Source organism: Aethalodelphis obliquidens, unplaced genomic scaffold (genome assembly GCF_003676395.1).
Source record: "Aethalodelphis obliquidens isolate GAN/ISIS:26980383/991018 unplaced genomic scaffold, ASM367639v1 scaffold55, whole genome shotgun sequence".
Classification (NCBI taxonomy): domain Eukaryota; kingdom Metazoa; phylum Chordata; class Mammalia; order Artiodactyla; family Delphinidae; genus Aethalodelphis; species Aethalodelphis obliquidens.
The window spans coordinates 6,606,636-6,628,734 of NW_020837999.1; the positions used below are offsets into that span (position 1 = coordinate 6,606,636).

At 36.3% G+C, this 22,099-nt stretch overlaps 1 protein-coding gene and 1 pseudogene across 7 annotated transcripts in view; both read right to left on the reverse strand.

Annotated features, from left to right (window-relative positions):
• The window catches only part of RABGAP1L (RAB GTPase activating protein 1 like), a 682,268-nt gene that overhangs the window by 547,598 nt on the left and 112,571 nt on the right, over positions 1–22,099 (reverse strand). For all 7 annotated transcript variants that reach the window (XM_027086258.1, XM_027086259.1, XM_027086257.1 and 4 more), the window contains one exon: positions 19,857–20,023. In XM_027086258.1, the coding sequence (XP_026942059.1) occupies positions 19,857–20,023 (167 nt within the window). The remainder of the gene's footprint in view (positions 1–19,856; positions 20,024–22,099) is intronic.
• LOC113609187 (COP9 signalosome complex subunit 8 pseudogene) lies at positions 2,044–3,009 on the reverse strand (annotated as a pseudogene).

Below are 22,099 nucleotides of genomic sequence, written 5' to 3' on the forward strand. Positions count from 1 at the left end.
TTTTTTTTTTTTTTTTTTTTTGCGTTACGCGGGCCTCTCACTGTTGTGGCCTCTCCCATTGCGGAGCACAGGCTCCGGATGCGCACGCTCAGCAGCCATGGCTCACGGGCCTAGCCGCTCCGCAGCATGTGAGATCTTCCCGGACCGGGGCACGAACCCGTGTCCCCTGCATCGGCAGGCGGACTCTCAACCACTGCGCCACCAGGGAAGTCCCAACGTTAGAAATTTGAAGGAGGGACTTCCCTGGTGGTCCAGTGGTTAAGACTCCACGCTCCCAATGCAAGGGGCCCAGATTCAATCCCTGGTTAGGGAACTAGATCCCACATGCTGCAACTAAGACCCAGCGCAGCCAAATAAACAAATATTTTTTTTAAAAAAAGAGAATTTGAAGAAAACATTGAAAGATAGTGTATTTCAGCGGTCCTTAAAAAGAGCTAAAATGAAGAGCAGCATGTCATGTTTGATCTACAGCATGTCTGAAGTTGAGAAAGAATTTTAAAGTATATTGTTCTTCACATAGTATTCTAAATGTATCGTTCTTTTAGTATTATTTTAACCAACAGAATGAAACCTACTAACCATTTTGAGAAAACTCAATTTCTTTTATCAGAAAAACCTGAGACAGCACAGATTCCAGGGCAGACAGATAAGCAAGTGATGCTGGATTCTCAGGACTGACTACCTTGCTCTGAGGTAAAGAGATACCAGCTATATCCATCAGCTAATTCATGGAAGTAGACACTTATCACCTTATAAATGGTTTATATTCTAAATGGCCATTGGTTAAGGAGGAAAAATTAAGGCAACAGCCAATTAACCAACCTAGCACGGCCTACAAAGCCCTAAATAAATTGGACCTTGCCTCTCTCTCAAGCCTCATCTCACACCCAAAGACTGTTACTACATTTCAGCCACTCTGGCCTTGTTTCAGCTCTGGGAACTTTAAATTCTTTCCCCACTCAAGGTCTTGGGACATCCTTTTCTTTCTGCCAATACAGCTTTTCCTCCTACTCTTTGCTAACTCCCATCAATCCTGGATCCTTACCTCCTAATGTCACTTTACAAAGAAGCTAAATGAAGTTTCCATGTTTTTGATTCCCAGCAAACCCTGTCCTTCTCCTTTACTGCACTTACTACAATATAACTACACATAATTCTTATTATTATATTTACTTGTTTAATGGCTATCTCATCCAGAAGAGAGGAAGCATTATATGCGCAAGGATTATGTTGACTTCCTTTTTTTTTTTTTAGGTCATTTCTATTTAATTAAGAAATTTGTAATTTAAAAGAGACAATGACAAACTAGAACACAACCACAGGAAGACAGGATAGTGAAACTTCTAGAAACTACCTTAGAAAAAACAGTTGAAAAATTCAATTAAATATTTATTGAACAAATGCAGAATAAATGAACTAGGGGGTGGTTTTAACGTGAAGATACAATAAACAACTTCAAATATTCAGAGGGCTGTCACACAAAAAATGAAAGACTTGTTCAGTATTTCTCCAAAGGGCAGAACTTGATCCAAGGGCCAAATATAAGCAGCCAAGAGGCTGCAGGACAGTCGTACAAAGTGTATCACTTAATCGCTTCTTTCCCAAACAATGCATTCCACACTTACGTTTCCCTTCTTCTGAAAGGAAATATTACAACTTAATACTTCTCATGAATGTCTTTAACAAGTCGCATTTTCATGGCAAGCCCTCCACTGCCAGCAATGGATGTACTCACACTCTCAGAAAAAAATCTAAAGTTAACAAGCTGGTTTACTAGGGAGATGGCCTTTGTTCCTCAGCTCTATCTCAGCATTTTATATTTGTGATTCTCAGGAGGGGAGAGAAAAAGAGCATATTCTCCAAAGGGGGTGAATTAAAGTCCCCGGCACTTCAGATCCTGCCCCTGGGGACAGTACTCCTCAAACCCCAGACATATCACTGTAACTATCAACCTGTGGTAGAGATGGGAGTGTGCTGTGTGCTGGGGCAGAAGAAAACAGCTGACAACCACTGTTCTACATGAAGCAGGAGAGCTGTATTTCACGAGTCACTAGGAAATATAAACTGACTGCCTAATACTGACGGGCTCCATCCAAACTGTCAAATATTACAAAATGAGAATTGTTTCAACAACCATTCAGCATGTTTAAGGACAAAATATATATAATATATTTTATATTATATACGTATTTTATCACATACTCAGTAAGGAATGCTGAGGTGCTTAATCTATCCAATAAAATTGAAAATAAAAATTTTACATTTTTCTGTCAGTATTCAGGATGCAGAAGGTGGATCTTGAACTCAGAATGATAAGTCAGTTTTCGAGGAAAGCCACATAATCAGTGAGTCTGGCTAACTGCTGTTCATTGGGGATGGGTGGAACGGGGGCAGGCTCTGAAAAGGGAATAAATCTGTTAAAGGAAACAACCAGGGCCCCTGCAACTGGCTTTCTGGGCATGACCATCCTTGTGGTGGAGTCGGCCTTGACAAGGTATCCTTGTTCTAGGATACCTTTCACAGCCTCTTCCACGGGAAGTCCAACAAAGGCTGCGAAATCGTCGGCAATAATGGAGGTATATGCCTGAGAGACCAGGGAGAAGGCTCGCCTCCGGGTGGCATCTCTAAGTGCCTCCATGATTGGCTGGACCGTCTCAGACCCCATGGTCTGAGACGCTGATGGTGGTATAGATCCCAGGGAAATCTCTCTGCCAGATTCTTTGTCCTACCGACCAAATTCCCCCAAGTTCAGAATTTGCAGATTTTATAGCAGGTGGTATTCTTTTCCAAAGATATCTTGCATTATTCATGTCATTATAAGGCAGATATAAAGCTAGAAGCTGACCATACACTGGGGGTGTAGCAATTCCTCCTGGAGCCTCGAGCTCCTGGTTCTCGCACTGATCCAGCAACTTTCTGAAACTAAAGGAACTTTCCGCCATCACCACCATGGGCATTTTCCCGGCTGGTCCCGCCACCGAACCTCCCCGCCAAGCCGGACCTCAGACTGTCCCTATGTTGACTTTCAATCAGAAATAATATGGTACCTGACACATAGAAGGTACTCAACAAATGAGTGGAATGAATGACTAGACTAATGGTAAAACATGAATTTTAGAGTCAAATAGATCTGAGTCAGAACTCAAATTTCACTACTAATAAGAGTGTGCTCTTGGACAAAATACTTAACTTTTCTGAGTCACAGTATCTATAACAATAAAATGGAAATAAACCACCTTAAAATTATTAAGAAGATTAAATATAACAATACTTTGGACATAAACCAAAGTGCTGGAACAAATTTATACTAATATTATTATTATTGCAATGTTTGTACCACCATACTAGACTCTAAAGAAAACAAAATATGAATAATATAAATCTAACTTTACACATAAAGGAACTAGAGAAAGAGGGACAAACAAAACCCAAAGTTAGTAGAAGGAAAAAAATCATAAAGAACAGAGCAGAAATAAATGAAATAGAAACTAAGAAAACAATAGCAAAGATCAATAAAATTAAAAGCTGGTTCTTTGAGAAGATAAACAAAATTGATAAACCATTAGCTAGACTCATCAAGAAAAAGAGGGAGAGGACTCAAATCAATAAAATTAGAAATGATAAAGGAGAAGTTACAACAGACAGCGCAGAAATACAAACATCCTAAGAGATTACTACAAGAAACTCTATGCCAATAAAATGGACAACCTGGAAGAAATGGACAAATTCTTAGAAAGGTATAAGCTTCCAAGACTGAACCAGGAAGAAATAGAAAATATGAACAGACCAATCACAAGTAATGAAATTGAAATTGTGATTAAAAATCTTCCAACAAACAAAAGAAGAGGACCAGATGGCTTCACAGGTGAATTCTATCAAACATTTAGCGAAGAGCTAATACCCACCCTTCTCAAACTCTTCCAAACAATTGCAAAGAAAGGAACACTCCCAAACTCATTCTATGAGGTCACCATTACCCTGATACCAAAACCAGACAAAGATACTACAAAAAAAGAAAATTACAGACCAATATCACTCATGAATATAGATGCAAAAATCCTCCACAAAATACTAGCAAACAGAATCCAACAACACATTAAAAGGATCATATACCATGATCAAGTGGGATTCATCCCAGGGATGCAAGGATTCTTCAATACACGCAAATCAATCAATGTGATACACCATATTAACAAATTGAAGAAGAAAAACCATATGATCATCTCAACAGATGCAGAAAAAGCTCTTGACAAAATTCAACACTGATTTATGATAAAAACTCTCCAGAAAGTAGGCATAGAGGGAACCTACTTCAACATAATAAAGGCCACGTACGACAAACCCACAGCAAACATCATTCTCCATGGTGAAAAACTGAAAGCATTTCCTCTAAGATAAGGAGCAAGACAAGGATGTCCACTCTCGCCACTATTATTCAACATAGTTTTGGAAGTCCTAGCCACAGCAATCAGAGAAGAAAAAGAAATAAAAGGAATAAAAATTGGAAAAGAAGAAGTAAAACTATCACTGTTTGCAGGTGACATGATACTATACATAAAGAATCCTAAAGATGTTACCAGAAAGCTATTAAAGCTAATCAATGAATTTGGTAAAGTTGCAGGATACAAAATTAATGCACAGAAATCTCTTGGATTCCTATACACTAATGATGAAAAATCTAGAAGAGAAATTAAGGAAACACTCCCATTTACCACTGCAACAAAAAGAATAAAATACCTAGGAATAAACCTACCTAGGGAGACAAAAGACCTGTGTGCAGAAAACTATAAGACACTGATGAAAGAAATTAAAGATGATACAAAGAGATGGAGAGATACACCATGTTCTTGGATTGGAAGAATCAATATTGTGAAAATGACTACACTACCCAAAGCAATCTACAGATTCAGTGCAATCCCTATCAAGTTACCAATGGCATTTTTTACAGAACTAGAACAAAAAACCTTAAAATTTGTATGAAGACACAAAAGAGCCTGAACAGTCAAAGCAGTCTCGAGGGAAAAAAAAGGAGCGGCAGGAATCAGACTCCCTGACTTCAGACTATACTACAAAGCTACAGTAATCAAGACAATATGGTACTAGCACAAAAACAGAAATATAGACCAATGGAACAGGATAGAAAGCCCAGAGATAAACCCACGCACCTATGGTCAACTAATCTATGACAAAGGAGGCCAGGATATACAATGGAGAAAAGACAGCCTCTTCAATAAGTGGTGCTGGGAAAACTGGACAGCTACATGTGAAAGAATGAAATTAGAACACTCCCTAACACCATACACAAAAGTAAACTCAAAATGGATTAGAGACCTAAATGTAAGACTGGACATTATAAAACTCTTAGAGGAAAACATAGGAAGAACATTCTTTGATGTAAATCACAGCAAGATCATTTTTGATCCACCTCCTAGAGTAATGGAAAGAATAAATGGATTAATCTCCAAAATATATAAACAGCTCATGCAGCTCAATGTTAAAAAAAACAAACAACCCAATCCAAAAATGGGCAGAAGACCTAAATAGACATTTCTTCAAAGAAGACATACAGATGGACAAGAAGCTCATGAAAAGCTGCTCAACATCACTAATTATTAGAGAAATGCAAATCAAGACTACAATGAGGTATCACCTCACACCAGTTAGAATGGGCATCATCAGAAAATCTACAAACAACAAATGCTGGAGAGGGTGTGGAGTAAAGGGAACTCTCTTGCACTGTTGGTGGGAATGTAAATTGATTGATACAGTCACTATGGAGAACAGTATGGAGGTTCCTTAAAAAACTAAAAATAGAACTACCATACGACCCAGCAATCCCACTACTGGGCATATACCTAGAGAAAACCATAATTCAAAAAGACACAGGCACCCCAATGTTCACTGCAGCACTATTTACATTAGCCAGGTCATGGAAGCAACCTAAATGCCCATCGATAGACGAATGGGTAAAGAAGATGTGGTACATATATACAATGGAATATTACTCAGCCATAAAACGGAATGAAATTGGGTCATTTGTAGAGACATGGATGGATCTAGAGACTGTCATACAGAGTGAAGTAAGTCAGAAAGAGAAAAACAAATATCATATATTAATGCATATATGTGGAATCTAGAAAAATGGTACAGATGAACCAGTCTGCAGGGCAGAAATAGAGACACAGATGTAGAGAACAAAGGTATGGAAACCAAGGTGGGAAAGTGGCGGGGGTGGAGGGGTGGGGGTGGTGGTGGGATTAATTGGGAGATTGGGATTGACATGTGTAAACTAATATGTATAAAATGGATAACTAATGAGAACCTGCTGTATAAAAATAAATAAATAAAATTCTAAAAATAAAAAAAAAAGAATATAGGCATAGATAGAGAAATAATATCTCTAATATCTACCTGTAATGTAATCCATTTAAATTATAAAAATAAAACTACTTTATTCACTGTTTTCAAGAACTACTTTTGAACCATTAATCAAATTTCGGGTGCATTTTCAAATCATTTAGCAAATAATAAAATGTAAAACTGTCTACTACATTAAACATAGAAAAAAAAAGAAGAAGAAGACAGCCGTGGAAAGTTAAATGGTTAGGTTTAAACCAACCAAATTTTTATTGCATTTCTGCTATATTTAAGAAACAAAGACCTCAATCCCTAGAGCAACCATTAAAATAATTATATAAAGAAATATAATAAAAGTGAAATACTAACTGTTCAAATAATCCAAAAGATGACAGCAAAGGAGAAATAAAGAAATGTAAAATAAGAAACAAGTAGGAAACAAATAATAAAATAGTAAACTTAAACATATCAATATTTATGTTAAATATAAACTGCCTAAACAATTAAAAAACAAAATTCTCATATTATGTTTAAAAAAAGACAACTATTTTCTGTCTACAAAAAAACCCACTTTAAATGTAGTGACATAGGCAAGTTGAAGGTAAAATGAGCTTAGAAGACATACCACAAAAACACTAATCAAAAGAAAGCTGAAGAGACTATATTAATAAAAGACAAAGCAGACTACCAAGCAAGATCAAAATCACTGCGTATAAAGAAGGACACTGCACCATGTTGAAAGGATCAATTCAACAAGAACACATAAGAATCTTGTAAGTGTATGCACCTAACAACAGGCTTTCAAATATATGAAGCAAAAAATTCAAAGAAATGAAAGGAGAGGGACCAATTCACATTTATAATTGGAGACGTCAACATTCTTCTCACAGTAATGAAAAGAAGTTTACAAAAATTCAGCAATGTTATAGAAGAACTGAACACCATCAACAGCAGGATCTGATATTTATATACCACTCCACCGAATAACAGCAGAGTACACATTCTTTTCAAATGCAAATGGAACATTCACCAAAACAAACCATTTCCTGGATTATAAAACAAACTTTAGAAAATTTTTAAACGTGAAATAATATGTTTAGTGACCGTGATACAAGTAAACTGGAAATCAACAACAGAAATACATCTGAAAAATCCCCAAATACTCGGGAATAAAATAACACACTTCTAAGTACTCCATGGATCTAAGCCAAAGAGGAAGGCTCAAATTAGAAAATATTTTGAACTGAACAAAAATGAAAATACAATAAATCAAAATTAGTGGCATACATCTAAACAGTGTACATAGGGAGATTTAGAGCTATAAATGCTTATAAGTATTTCAAGTGAGACATCCAAAAATCAATAACCTAAACTTCCACCTTAAGAAACTAGGAAAAGAAGCACAAAATAATCTAAAACTAGCAGAAGTGAGAAAATAAAGATAACAGCACAAATCAATAAAACCGAGGACAGAAAAAATTAAAAATCAATGAAACCAAAACGTAGTTCTTTACAAAGACCAATGAATTGATAAACCTCTAGCTAAATTCCCAAAGCAAAAAAGAAAGAAGATACAAATTACCAATACCAGGAACAAAAGAGTGGATATCACTACAGACCCCATGACATCAAATGGATAATAAATAAATACTGCAAATGGCCCTATGCATATTAATTGGACAATTTAGAAAAAATGCACCAAGTTTAAGGTGTACAGCATAATGACCTGATACACTATATCAATATATATTGCAAAATAACTACCACAGTAACATCCTCCAACTCACATAGTTACTCTTGGTAATTTACTGATTATACTTTTTTATTTTTCAATTGAAGTATAGTTGATTTACAATGTTTCAGGTATACAGCAAAGTGATTTAGTTTTATATGCGTGTGTGTGTGTGTGTGTGTGTGTGTGTGTATTCTTTTCCAGATTTCTTTCCATTATACGTTATTACAAGATATTGAATATAGTTCCCTGTGCTATACAGTAGGTCCTTGTTTTTATCTAATTTATACAGTAGTGTGTATCTGCTAAGCCCAAATTCCCAATTTATCCATCCCAACTGATTATACTTTGATTTAAATAGGTTCAAATCAACATGCATCTTCAAAAGGGAATTTTCCTTTAATGCTTTTTAACTCTAATAACTGATAAAAGACTTTGCCTCCAACTGAAAGGAATGTTAAGGCACCTGAAAGCAAAGAAGAGATTTGAGAGGAAGATAAAAAAAAAAAGTTATTTTAACATTAAACCTATATTTAGCCCAGAGCCCATAAAAAGCCTAAATGAGGCCTGTGCTAGGAAAAAGATCTAAGAAAGGGCAGCTACTTCTACTTCCAGCCTGGCTCATGCTCTCCTAGAGAGGAAAGAAGAGGTGGCTCACTTTCCGCTATTAAGGGCCAAGCCACAGGAGCTTCTGAGAGCAGATAAGACTGTGATGACCTTTCGTCATTCCCTAAAACCTACCCTTTTCTTCAGACAAGGCTCCTTCCTCTAAACCATCTCTTGACTGAAAACACAAAACAGGATGATAGGCTTTGGAGAACAGACTTGTCAAGAGAGGAGCTTTTCTTCCCCCTTAACACTTGACCTCCAGTCTTACTTTAGGTCTCTTGGACATTACAACTCTGCCTCTCATTTCTCTATAACTTCCCCTTGTAGGGGAGCAAAATTTGTCACCCCAAAATGTCTCTTTGGCATGCAAATTATTTAGAGATGGAACAAATCAAGGCCAAAAAGACTCAGGAAAAATCTTTGACCTTCCCCCTAACTGCCTAAATTTAGATAGAGGGCTTGTTCCTGGAATAGAGCTGCAATAAGAGATGTCTGCAAAGGATATGGGCTAGGTGTGTTGGGGGAAACTCAGCAGGGCCTAGAGATCACAGTCCATTCTGTGTCCCATTGTCTCTGCATGGCCCAGCAAACATCTATTTACCAAATATTTTCTTTTCCATCTCCATGTGAACTGCCTTTTTTCCCTCTGAAGTTCCAAAACACTACCCCCAACATCCTCTTTTGTCTTCAACTGAAGATGGTATTGAAGGAAGAGCTTCAGCCATTTTGGAGAATTACTCAGTTTTCCTGGGTCTCTACCATGTATACATGTTACTAAACTTCTGTTTGATTTTCTCCTGTTAATCTATCTCATATCAATGTAATTCTTAGGCCAGCCAGAAGAACCTAAAAGAGTAGAGGAAAATTTCTTCCACCCTAACACCCTTCTCGCCTGTTTCATGAGACTTCTCTTTTCTGAAGGTAAATTTTATTCCTAGCAGATGCAAAAAAAAAAACCCAAAAAACAGGTAAAGTACTTGGAACAGTGCTCAGCACATAGTAAGTGCTATGGAAGTGTTACTTCTGGTACTGTTTTGTGCTGTTAAATGATATAACACTTTGAGGCATGAGATAGTCTAACCTGTGGTACAATACGAAGAATAACTAAGAAGCAAAAGTGGCTTCCACATCCTATTCTAGTGCTCTTCTAGAAATCTTTCTGGGCAAATTATTATGTTAATAACAATAAGGATAGCAAGCATTCAATCCTGGCAACAACCCAAGCTCATCCCTTGAAAGGTCTTTTTCCCCAGATCTTCATTTGGTTAAGTCCCCTCTTGTCACTCAGACCTTAGACATTTAAATATCACTTTCTTACAGAGGCCTTCCTTGACCACCCAATATCCACCAAGTCATCATAGCACTCTGTTACTATCTGCTATCTTGCCATTTGTTTGCCTGCCCGTCTGTCCCCTCCATGTATCCTCCATACATACAATGTAAGCTTCATGAAGCAGGGACTTCATCTGCAGCATTTACCACTATATCCCCAACATCTACAATAGTAATCTGTCAGAGCAGGCACTTAATAAATGTTGATTTAATTAATAAGTAAATGAGCAAACAACGCTACATGGTAGGTATTATGTTTACCTCCATTTTACATATGAAGAAGCTGAAGCTCATGGACACAACTACCAAATGACAGAATGGGGAACTAGCCTCATGCCTACTATCAGAATCAAATCATTAATATTTGGGGTTACCCTTTTGTGTCACTTTACAGTCTACAAAGTGATAGCACAGACAGTATCTTACATGCTAAAATATACTGCAGGGGAGCAGAATTTGTCACCCCAAAATATGCCACATTAGCATGAAACCAAGCAGGACCCTGTGGGGCCCTCTAGGGCAGGGGTCTCCAATCCCCGTACTAGTCCACAGCCTGTCAGGAGCCAGGCCGCACAGCAGAAGGTGAACAATGGGTGAGTGAGCGAAGCTCCCTCTGCCGCTACCCATCGCTCCCCATCGTTTTCATTGCCACCTGAACCATCCCCCCACCCCCACCCCGGTCCGGGGAAAAACTGTCTTCCACGAAACGAGTCCTGGGTGACAAAAAGGTTGGGGACCGCTGCTCCAGGGTACAAATCCTTTCCGTGTTCCCCATTTCTTGTTTGTAGGAAATAAGATTCATTCAGCCTCCCAGATCTTCCCTGAGTACCAAAGGGAAGACTCAAACAGTTACTAATTAGGGAAGCGTGGGAATGCAGAAACAAATGAGGAACAGTCAAGAAACAACAGCGCAGCATGGGACAGAGACGTGGTTCCTCCTCAAGGAATATACATAACAACATATCTTTGAGTTCTTCAGCAGGAACTATGGCCCCCCACCCAGGTAGAGCACCAGATTCCTGGAACACCACCCTGTTACCTCACCACCAACCAATCAGAAGAAAGTCTGGACACAGTGGAAGATAATACAGACTCTGATCCCCTCCCCAAATGATTAAATGTGATTAACTTCCCCTTTCTCCATTTAAAAAACTTTCATGGTCAAGCAGAATCTTAGGAGTTGGTTCTTGGACATGAGTCTGCCTTCTCCCCAGGTTGCCGGCCTCCTGAATAAAGCAACCTTTCCTTTCTAAACGAGTATTGGCTTTCGAGCGAGTATTGGCTTTCGAGCTTGGCTTTCGAGCCGGCGGGCAGCCAAACATGAGTTCAGTGACAAGCATAAGGATTACTATTTTGAGCCAAAGACAATCAAAACCTAGCAGATTCAGGAAAGCTCTTTTACCTCTCCCTCACTTGCCTAAATTTACAGAGCAAAGGAAGAGAGCTATTACCAGAGATAACTTCTTACCTAAGAAACTTACCTGTACAGCAGGGCAACCTTTGTTTTCCAAACATCTCCTCTCGCTTCCTGTGAATGGCCTTCCTCTCCTTTGTATCCATAGATCCCTCCCCTTTCTTTGGCTCAGGATGGTATGTAAGTTTCAATTACCAGCAACCTTTTGTGTCTTCATATCTTTATGGTGCTCCCATATGTACATAATTAAATTTTCCTCCTATTAATCTGTCTTATATTTATTTAAATATTAGACAAGCCAAAGAATCTAAAAGGGAAGAAGGGAAATTTTTTCCACCCCTACAATATTCCCTCTCTGCTGTGATCACAGAAAACGACTCACACATACCCTCAAAGGAACTCCTTTTAACCATAACTTTGTGTCATTCTACTACTATTGTCCCTCCTTTTTCTAAACCCCACAGCATTCTGTACATTATTTTCACCTAGTATTTATCATAGCCCTCCTAGTAAAATGGTAATTTTTATATATTTCCTTATTAATAGGAGGTGACACAAAGTTCCTTTGGGGATAAGGTTATATTTTAAATATCTTACCTTTGCTGTGCCACTACAATAGATATTATAAATTAACTTTGAATTAACTTGACTACAACAGTCATGGAATTATTTGTGCTAAAAACTTTTTATGATTCACTAATTCAAATGGCATAGAATTTTAGACATGAAAAAAAAATTCAGGAATACTATTAACCCACATACACTATGTATCTACACTGGAATAGGTGAGTCCTTCTCAATCAAATGTAAATTTCACTATGTCTTTTTAGGTCAGATGCTCCAATAACTAAACATAACTTAATTTGTTATTATTATTAGAGTTTAAAAATCTCCATAAGAAGCAGCAACACATTTTTTTCAGAAAATTTGTTCATCATGATAATCAGATATGCTAATAGAAATTATTTAAATTATTTAAACCCTACTAATTCTACAACATGTGCTTTGTATCTGAAGAAATGTCAATCTACACTAAAACATGTTGTGCTGGCCTCAAAATGTTCTGGATTTCCTAAACTAATCTAATGTAAACAACATTTCTTAAGAGTATCTTTAAAATGAATATTATATAAGCATTTCTTTTTTCATAACACTGTTTTTTCTCTATAATTGCCTCAAATTGTTCTTTGTAGTTTATCACACATCCCCAAATTAAGCAAGAATTCAAGAACCACCCCCTACATGTTTTCAATGCTGCTGACTCAGCTGACCCCCTTGACAAATGAACTCTATTTTACACTAACTTCATCTAAGCAGCTAAATCTGCTCCTATTTTTCTTGAAACTCTATAGTATTCATAAATGCCTAATTTATAAAATAAAAGATCACTGAGTTCAATGAAGTTAAGTGCTGCATTTTCCAAGCTCCCATCTCCATATGCTTCTACTCTTTTATGCCTAACATAACTGCTGTTATCAATTTTTACTACATTTTGGCACAAGCAAAAAGTAGAAAATACTTTTATGAAGAACAACACAGCTAAAAATGTTGCACACCATTACTGTGAACAAAAGCAGGTACCTCTGTCCATAGAAAATAATTTCATTTCAAAATTTCAAACAAGTAGTATTTTAAGAGTAACACCATAGTCTTAAGTACAAGAATATTATCTGGACCTAAAGTAAGTATATCTGACTATGAAATAAGCAAAATTTCATTATTAAATATCAATTAGGTTGCTACTTCCCCATCATACCCAAGTAGCTCTTCCTTGTCATATTTTTCTCCAGGTGATAAGCCTTTTGTTTTATTTATTAAATCTTCAACACACTAAAAGTCTTTAGATAACGAGGATCATTTATTCCTCACTAATAGGCCACTTGGTAATGTGGCCTTGGTAATGTAGTAACGTGTAATTTCTTAAACTCCACAAATGAAAGACAAGGGAAAGGAAAGCTAATACTTAATGAAACGATCCCAAGTCGCTGTGCTTGCCATCTTGCTTTTCTTAACAACTGCATATTACTTTTTAAATGCATTGCAAAAGAGTTTATGTACATAAGGATTCTCTCCTTTCTGGCTTACAATTTCAAATCTTTAAATACTAATTTTTCACAATAAATCCTTTTCAATCAACTAATAACTCCTCAAGTTTTCAATGAAGGCCTATAATAACTGACCTATTCTCATTTCAGTACCCAGAATGAAATACTGCTTTATTCAATTTTATTTCCTTTGATGTAGTCTCATAGTAAGATACACCCTATAGTACAATACAAAGCAAATCTGAAAGTAAGCGGTAACACCTAAATGTCTTATCGTTCTTTAGGCAAAATACAACCAGAAGAATATAAAATTATTCTATGATTTTAAAAATTATAAAACAAAACAAAAACACTACTACAAAGGTTATAACTTTCCTATCAAAGAATCCTGCCAATAAACATCTTATGATGGGACTCACAGCATTTATTTTCAGTAATAGGAAAAGGAAGAAATAATAATTCATCAAATTACTTCTTAGGCAATTTATTAGTGTAGCAACAGGTGATGTCACTATAGTTTAAAGTTATGAGTATCTTCAATATGAATTCATTTTGGGGTACTTCAAAACTGTCATTTTAAAAATCACTTTGAAATGACAGAATAATAATAAGCACATAAAATTTGAAGGAGCAGAACCTTCCAAAATTCTAATTTTGCTTTCAGCTGTTTTGAAAGTCCTCCTATGAATTAATAAATTTTTTTAAAAAAGAAAATATCAAGTGATGCATAATTTCTTTTTTATTGAGATATAACTGACATATAACATTGTATAATGTTAAAGTAACACGTGTAAAGTATACAACGTGTTGATACATTTATATACTGCAATACGATTACCACTGTAGCATTAGCTAACACCTCTGTCATGTCACGTCATTATCATTTCTTTTTTGTGGTGAGAACAATTATGATCTAGTCTATTAGCAACTTTAAAATTTATAATACAGTACCGTCATTCCTTGGTATCTATGGAAAGATTGGATTCAGGACTCCTCCATGGACACAAAAATCTATGGATGCTTGTGTCCCTTATATAAAATGACATAGTACAGTTGGCCCTATGTATCTGCAGGTTCTGCATCCACAGATTCAACCAACCAGGAACTGATCCATGGACTGATCCACAGACTGATTAATGGTTGACTGAATCAACCCTTGAGAAACCCGTGGAAAAAGGGCACACTAGACTGCTGACTACAATCACTAAGCTGTGCATTAGACCTCCAGAACTTTTTTATCTACTAGTTGCCAGTTTGTACATACTTTCTTAACTATACTATTTCTGAAGAAAGAAATTAGTTCACTTTCAAAATATCTGCTATGCCATTCCTCTAAATGTTGGCAACAAAAGGTTTTCAGCACTTGACTCCATATTTTGATGGGTATTCATTCAGCCAAATCACTAGCAGAGGGTTTGACTTCCAAACCCAGGAAAAATAGAAGGAGAGATTGAATTTTCTAAAATTCTAACTTTGTATATAAAAGTTGTATATAAAATAAAGTGTACCCTAATACTTTGGATTTGTACCCAGCTTCTCTTTTGTTCCCAGTTGCAGAGGTGAATTATGACATTTTGTCTCCCATTCAAGCCTCAATCAACTGCAGTCTAACTTCCACCCCACTACTCCTCTGAAATTGTCCAAGTTTTACAGTCTAAGATCTTTGTCTCTTATTTACCAATCAAATCCTTAGCTAACCTTCCTGAAGTACCTGATGCTTAAGGCATTCTCTCCTGCAGGAAACAATTTCCTCCCTCGCCATTCCTGGCCTCGTGCTCTTGTGATCTTACCCCTAGATCTGTGCTTATCCTTCTACATTCACTTGGCTCAATCCTCTTCCTATACCAATCTTCAATGTCTCCCCACTCAACACTTGGCCACCTACTCCTAGTCACAATTCTCAAGCTTTAACCACTTTTAAAATCTTTATTTCCCAAGCTTAGGATACAAATATCCAACTGCTTACTAAACCTAAAAGTTCCACGGAAATGTGAAATTCAGCATATCTGAAACTCCGCTAGCTTTCCTCATGAGTCTCGAAACATTTCTCCTTGAAAGTCTATTTCTGTAACAGGGAAAAGCTAAATGGGACTCCAGGTTCGATCGGTTTCTTTGACTTTAACCTTTGCTTTTTGTTGCTTTTGTTATTATAATCATACATAATGGCCTGCCTCAGGGAACTCTGCCCCTCTGCCTGAATGTTAAACTAAAGTGCCTCTGTTCGGTTCAAAGGGAGACAACCTCACCCCACCCACCTGTGGATGTCTCAAGAAAGAAGAAGAAATTAACACATCCCCTCACGGAGGCTGTCCATTCCACAGGGTATTTGCAAAACTTATGGCCTTTTGACTTTACTTACTCATCTCCTCCCCCTCTCTGTGCTATAAAAGAAGGTGGCATCCAAACCCCGATAAGATGGTTTATCAGAGACACTAGCCTGGCATCTTCTCCATCTGCCGGCTTTCTGAATAAAGTCGTATTCCTTGCCTCAATACCTCGTCCCCGATTCACTGCAGCGAGCGGAGAAAGCTTGGACTCCGTAACATCTCAATCAAAAGGATCAACAACCACCCAGTCACCTGAAAGTAATCCTAGACCCCTTGTTTTCCCTCAACCTCACGTCACATCAAACACCAGATCTTGATTCTTACTTCCCTAAGGCCTCTCAAATTCATCTTTTCTACTATCCCCACTGCCACGGCCTTTCTTCACGCCATCATTTCTCATCTTGGCCACAATAGCCTTCTTACTTCATATTTATTTGCCTCCAATAGCAATATATCTTTTTCACTACGGTCAGAGTGACCTTTCCCAATTATAAATACAGTGTCATTCACAGCTTAAAATTCTCCCAACCTGAGGATAAAGGACTAAGCATGGTAATGACCTACCTATTCGGAATAATTACCCACCATGCCCACTGATGCTTCGGCAATATCTAATTTCCTACAGATCTTGAACGTATCATGTTACATCAGAGTTCTATGACCTGACTCAACTCTTGTCTCTGACTAAAATGCCCTCCTCTGCCTTACCACACTCCAAAATCCTGACCTTGCTACCAGAGTTAGTTATTCATTTATTGGTTCATTTATTCATTCATTTATTTTAGGCTTAAGAAACAAAGGATTCTGCCCAAAAAGAATAGAAACTAGATAGAAGACGAACAAGTATTAATTAACATTAATAAAAACAATAATAGCTAACATTTACTGAACATGTACCAGGTGACAATTACTGTCCTAAAGGGCCTTACATGAATTCATATTTATTCATCATGACAACTGTGATACTGTGATATAATAAGAAATATATATTTTGGTATTCATCCTGGCTCCTGAAACAGTGCCATAGCAATAAAGGTGAAAGAAACATCTTTTGTTGTAGTATTTGGTTTTTATCCCATTTCTGAAATAGTTCCAGAGCAATAAAGGTAAAAGGAGCATCTTTTGTTATTCCTAATGAGTTTCTTTCAACCACACTTGAATTTTGTTAGAGGTGACTTTTGGAAAGCCCCTGAGGGCATGGGGGGGCCGTTCCGGGTGGGGGAGATGGATGCTAAAGGAATCAATCACATGATAGAAGGCTGGAACTTTCAGCCCCACTCCCCCAACCTCCAGGGAAGGGAAAGGAGCTGGTACTTGAGTTAATCACTAATAGCCAGTGATTTACTCAATTGTGCCTACAGAATGAAGCATCCATAAAAAACCCTAACTTAGGTGTTCAGAGAATTTCTGGGTTGGCGAACACACGGAGGTACTGAGAGGGTGGCGAGCCTGTAAAGGGCATGGAAACTCCATACACCTTCCCCCATACCTTGCCCTGTGCATCTCTTCTAGCTGGCTGTTGTAGAGCTGTATCCTTTTATAATAAACTGGTAATCTACTAAGTAAACTGTTTTCCTGAGTCTGTGAGTCATTCTAGCAAATTATCAAACCTGAGGAGGAGGTTGTGGGAACCTCCAAGTTATAGCTGGTTGGTCAGAAACACAGGTGACAACCTGGACCTGTAACTGGTGTCTGAAGTAAGGAGGAGGGGCACAGTCTTGTGGAACTGAGCCCTTAACCTGTGGGGTCTGTGCCTACTCCAGGTAGTTAGTGTCATAATTGTATTGTAGGCCATCCAATTGGTGTCCAATTGGAGAATTAATTGCTATAGGAAAAACACTCACCCATCTGGTGTCAGAAATGAAGTGGTATGAATAGTAGTAAAGGAAACAGAGTTTTCTTTTAACAACTCTGAGAAGTTAGAGGGAAAGTTATAACCCTAAAAATTAAAAGATATTAGGAAAAAAAGTTTTTAAAAAATCAGTGATATAATCTTCATATGAAGAAACTAGAAAAACAAGTTAAATCCAAAGCAGAAAAAAAAAAAGGAAATAAAAAAGAAAGCAAAAGGAATCAACAGAAGATAAAACAGAAAAACAATAGGGAAATCAATGAACCCAAAATCTGTTTCTCTGGGGGGTAATAAAATCAGTAAAATTAATAGATCTCTAGCTAGGCTGATAAAACAAAAAACAAGAGAGAATATATAAATTACCAATATCAGAAATAAAAGCAGATCCTACAGATCCTAAAAACATTAAAAATAAAAAGGTAATATTTTAAGCAATAAATTAAATATCCTTGATTAAACTGAAGATTCCTTGAAAGACACAAATCACCAAAAATGACTCAAGAAGAAATAAAAATAATAATAAACAGACTAACACAATATCTACTAAAGAGATTAAATTATACCACTAAAGTTAGAAACCATGTTCTTATCTGATTCTTATTCATTTAAATCAGTCTCACATTTATTGGAGCTGAATATTACAAGTGAATCTAATTTAATCTTTTTATTTCACATGAAATGGCCTCAAACAGTATTTTTAACGTTTTAGTACTAAGAAATTCTTAACTTATGGTACTTACCACTCAGTCACTCAACATCAGTAGTTTTAAAAATATGAAAATAACATTTAATAATAAAAATCCACTCTAATATATATATTCTTGAAATTTATATAAATATATAAATTCAAGTACTCTTTTTTATCTTGCCATATATATATATATATATAAATATATATATATATACATGAAGCTAATATTGGGGGGCAGGGCGGGAGGGGGAAGCTAACTTTTTATCAAGTCTCAAGGAAGAAAAATTCACAGCATAATAATTTATTAACTGTCACTAGAATGATAACAACCACTTTGTATACAGCTCCTTTATTCATTCTTATGCAACTCTGAATAATCCTTTGGCTCAAAATGACAAACGAATTCTTTGACAGTCATGAACAATTAAGCTACAAAAAAAAAAAAAAAAGAAAAGAAAGAAAGAAGGAAGGGAGAAAAATATCTCAGAATAAAACATGAAAATATGCTCAGTACACTAAAATTTTAAATATTGTTCATATTATATTCATCAGAATATGCTACAAAAACTGAAAGAAAAAAACAGTCTACACAGCAATAAAAGCTGTGTCAAACCACAGCTCTAATAATTTTATGCAAGACGAAAACCACAACAATTTCAAAGCATCTAATATATGAAGCCTAACTGAGCAATGACAAGTTTTTTTTAATATGAAAATGGTTAAGTGGCTTCTATATTTGTTCACTGAACTGATGCTTGCTTTTACCACATTACATTTTGCATATTACAGTATATGAAGCAACAAGCATTTTTTAAACTTGGGAGAGAGGGAGCACTAAATAGGATGAAAAGGATTTACATCACTCAAATAGAATATTTTACTCTGATTTCATAAAATGGACACTACTAGAATTCAAATTATTTTTCACTGTTACCTTCTTCCTTCATTACATAACAAAAAGTGTATTTTACCTATTAATACTGCCTAATTTAAGAACTTCACAGAAACCCTAATTTTGTTCATTTAATATTAAAATAATTTTATAACCTTACTAATAAGTCAAACAACACCTTCACATAATATTATATAGGTAGAAATAACTATAACAATTAGTCATGTATTACTTCATAATGTTTTTGCTATTATTTATAAAGATATGATGTTTCTGTGCCCTTTCTTTTTGGTTTTATGTAATTGTATATAAAAGGAAGAAAAGCTGTTTTAGATATAGATTCGTTATTTCTATTAAGTATGTTGATACTTTATAGGTACACATTACAGGTTTCTAAAACAAATTTCTACCTAATTATTACTAGTTGTTTTTTTCAACTGACATTACCTACACATGGATTTTTCAAATACTCTGTTAGTTGACTCTAAATATTTGATTATCTGAGGAATTCTATTGCTTTTTATTGTTATTTAAGAAATTATGTTGGCATTAAAGAAAAAATGGTGGAAAAAATGTATTATGTGAGAAGAACAAAAAGGTCCTACCTGTTTCAACCTCATGAAGAAAGTCTCCGTGAAAGTCTTTCTGCTGAAATACCAAAATCGCTCGTTTGCAGGGTACACGCGTACTACTGTCTCCAGGAGAAAGCGGACAGGCTCCACCACCTCCGTGACTACCATATCCACCGCCACGGTCATGTACACTCGTTTATCTGCAGTAGAAATTTTCTGTGTTTTATGCCAGCTTTATTATTACTTATTTAAGAAAACAAAGTTAAAGGATTAAGGTTCTTTTTTTTTTTTTCTTTTGCGGTATGTGGGCCTCTCACTGTAGTGGCCTCTCCCGTTGCAGAGCACAGCCTCCGGACACGCAGGCTCCGCGGCCATGGCTCACGGGTCTAGCCGCTCCGCGGCATGTGGGACCTTCCCAGACCAGGACACGAACCCGTGTCCCCTGCATCGGCAGACGGACTCTCAACCACTGCGCCACCCGGGAAGCCTGGATTAAGGGTCTTTATACTCCTGTTACCTGCTATGTTTAATTTTAAATGTTTTATTGTCACTTAGATTAAATAGGTAACCAAGTTTCCCAAGTATGTTTCTCAACACTCCTGATCCCACCTTAATCAAATGTCCAAATCTCCTCTGACAACTTTAATTTCTCCTTCTCAAAATCAGGCCCTTAATATAAAAAAATAAATAAAATAGAAATTTCAGAATGTCTTTTACACTACCTTTCAGGTTTAAAAAAAAAAACCTGGAAAATCACAAAGATCTGCCCTTTCATTTTATAAAAAGAGATACTAGAAATTATTAGGTCTGTTTGATGAGTTGCATGGGAAGGACTGTCAAATCAGAAGAGATGCTCAACCTTCATTATGTTAAATTTGTTTGGGAAAATGTTATTAATATTTCAATGTTGTATGCTTTAAGGGAAGTCCCCAGAGATTTGTCAGTACCCTCATTGTCCATAATACATATTAAAGATCAGGAAAATCATTGACCAAAGCTCTAATGTGTAATTTTCATATATATATACTCTATATATAACATATAAAATACGCTATATGTACTCTCTCTATATATAACATATAGAGTACACATACACATATATACTCTCTCTACATATAAAGAGTATATATACACACTACATATTTATAGTATGTATATATATTTTATATACATAAAATATATATCAGAGTCCTGGCAAGTGCTTTTAGACAACAGTATACTGTTATCAGTCAAAATTTCAGTTACTATTTAAAATGTTTTCTTCACCATAGACTTCCTCTAATTTGAATCTAGACTTTCTAGACCAGTGTCTATTCCTTTTCTTCAGTTTCGCTATGATAGGTTGAAATATGGATTTCATTTTATTCTATTTACCCTGCTTGAAATTCACTGGGATTTTTGAAACTCTGGTTTGTTTATTCCATATCATTTTGTCACTTCTTCATTATTATTTTTTTTTATTTTTTATTTTTTTGTGGTACGCGGGCCTCTCACTGTTGCAGTCTCTCCCGTTGCGGAGCACAGGCTCCGGACGCGCAGGCTCAGCAGCCATGGCTCACGCGCCCTGCTGCTCCGCGGCATGTGGGATCCTCCTGGACCGGGGCACGAACCCGTGTCCCCTGCATCGGCAGGCAGACTCTCAACCACTGCGCCACCAGGGAAACCCCTCTTCATTGTTTTTAAAATATTTTTTAAATTTATATTGTCTACCATTTTCAGTTCTCAGTTAAAGGAAAGTTCAAATAACCAAGCCCACCATTAGAAGAAACCTTCAATACTGTCTTTTTAACCATTATACAACATTTATACTCATCAACTACACTCCTATTAATATCATTAAACTCAACAAAAAATGTATTACATTTGTACTAAATACAAGCATTCTATCTGCCAATTCAAGAGGAATTAGGATTCTCTAGACATTGTACTTGACCTAAGGACCTTATAAAGTCTCAGGGGAATAAAGTAGAGGGGTTAGGGAAAATAACAAAACGCAGAATACAATATACAACTTGACGTAGTGAAAAGATCCAAGACATTTCATCTCTCAGGGCTTCAACTTTTGTAGTTTTGATTCATGACTCCTCTGAGTAATTTATAATTTCAAGAACACCATTTAAAAATGTAAGAAATTAGGTCAACATTTTTGTGTGGCATGTGAAATGATTTTAAATTTAAAACACATTATCTTTTGCATTAGAATATTATTGCAATATAGTACTATATAGTTCCTTTTCATTGAACAAATAAATTTTAAAATATGTATTTTTTAAAAT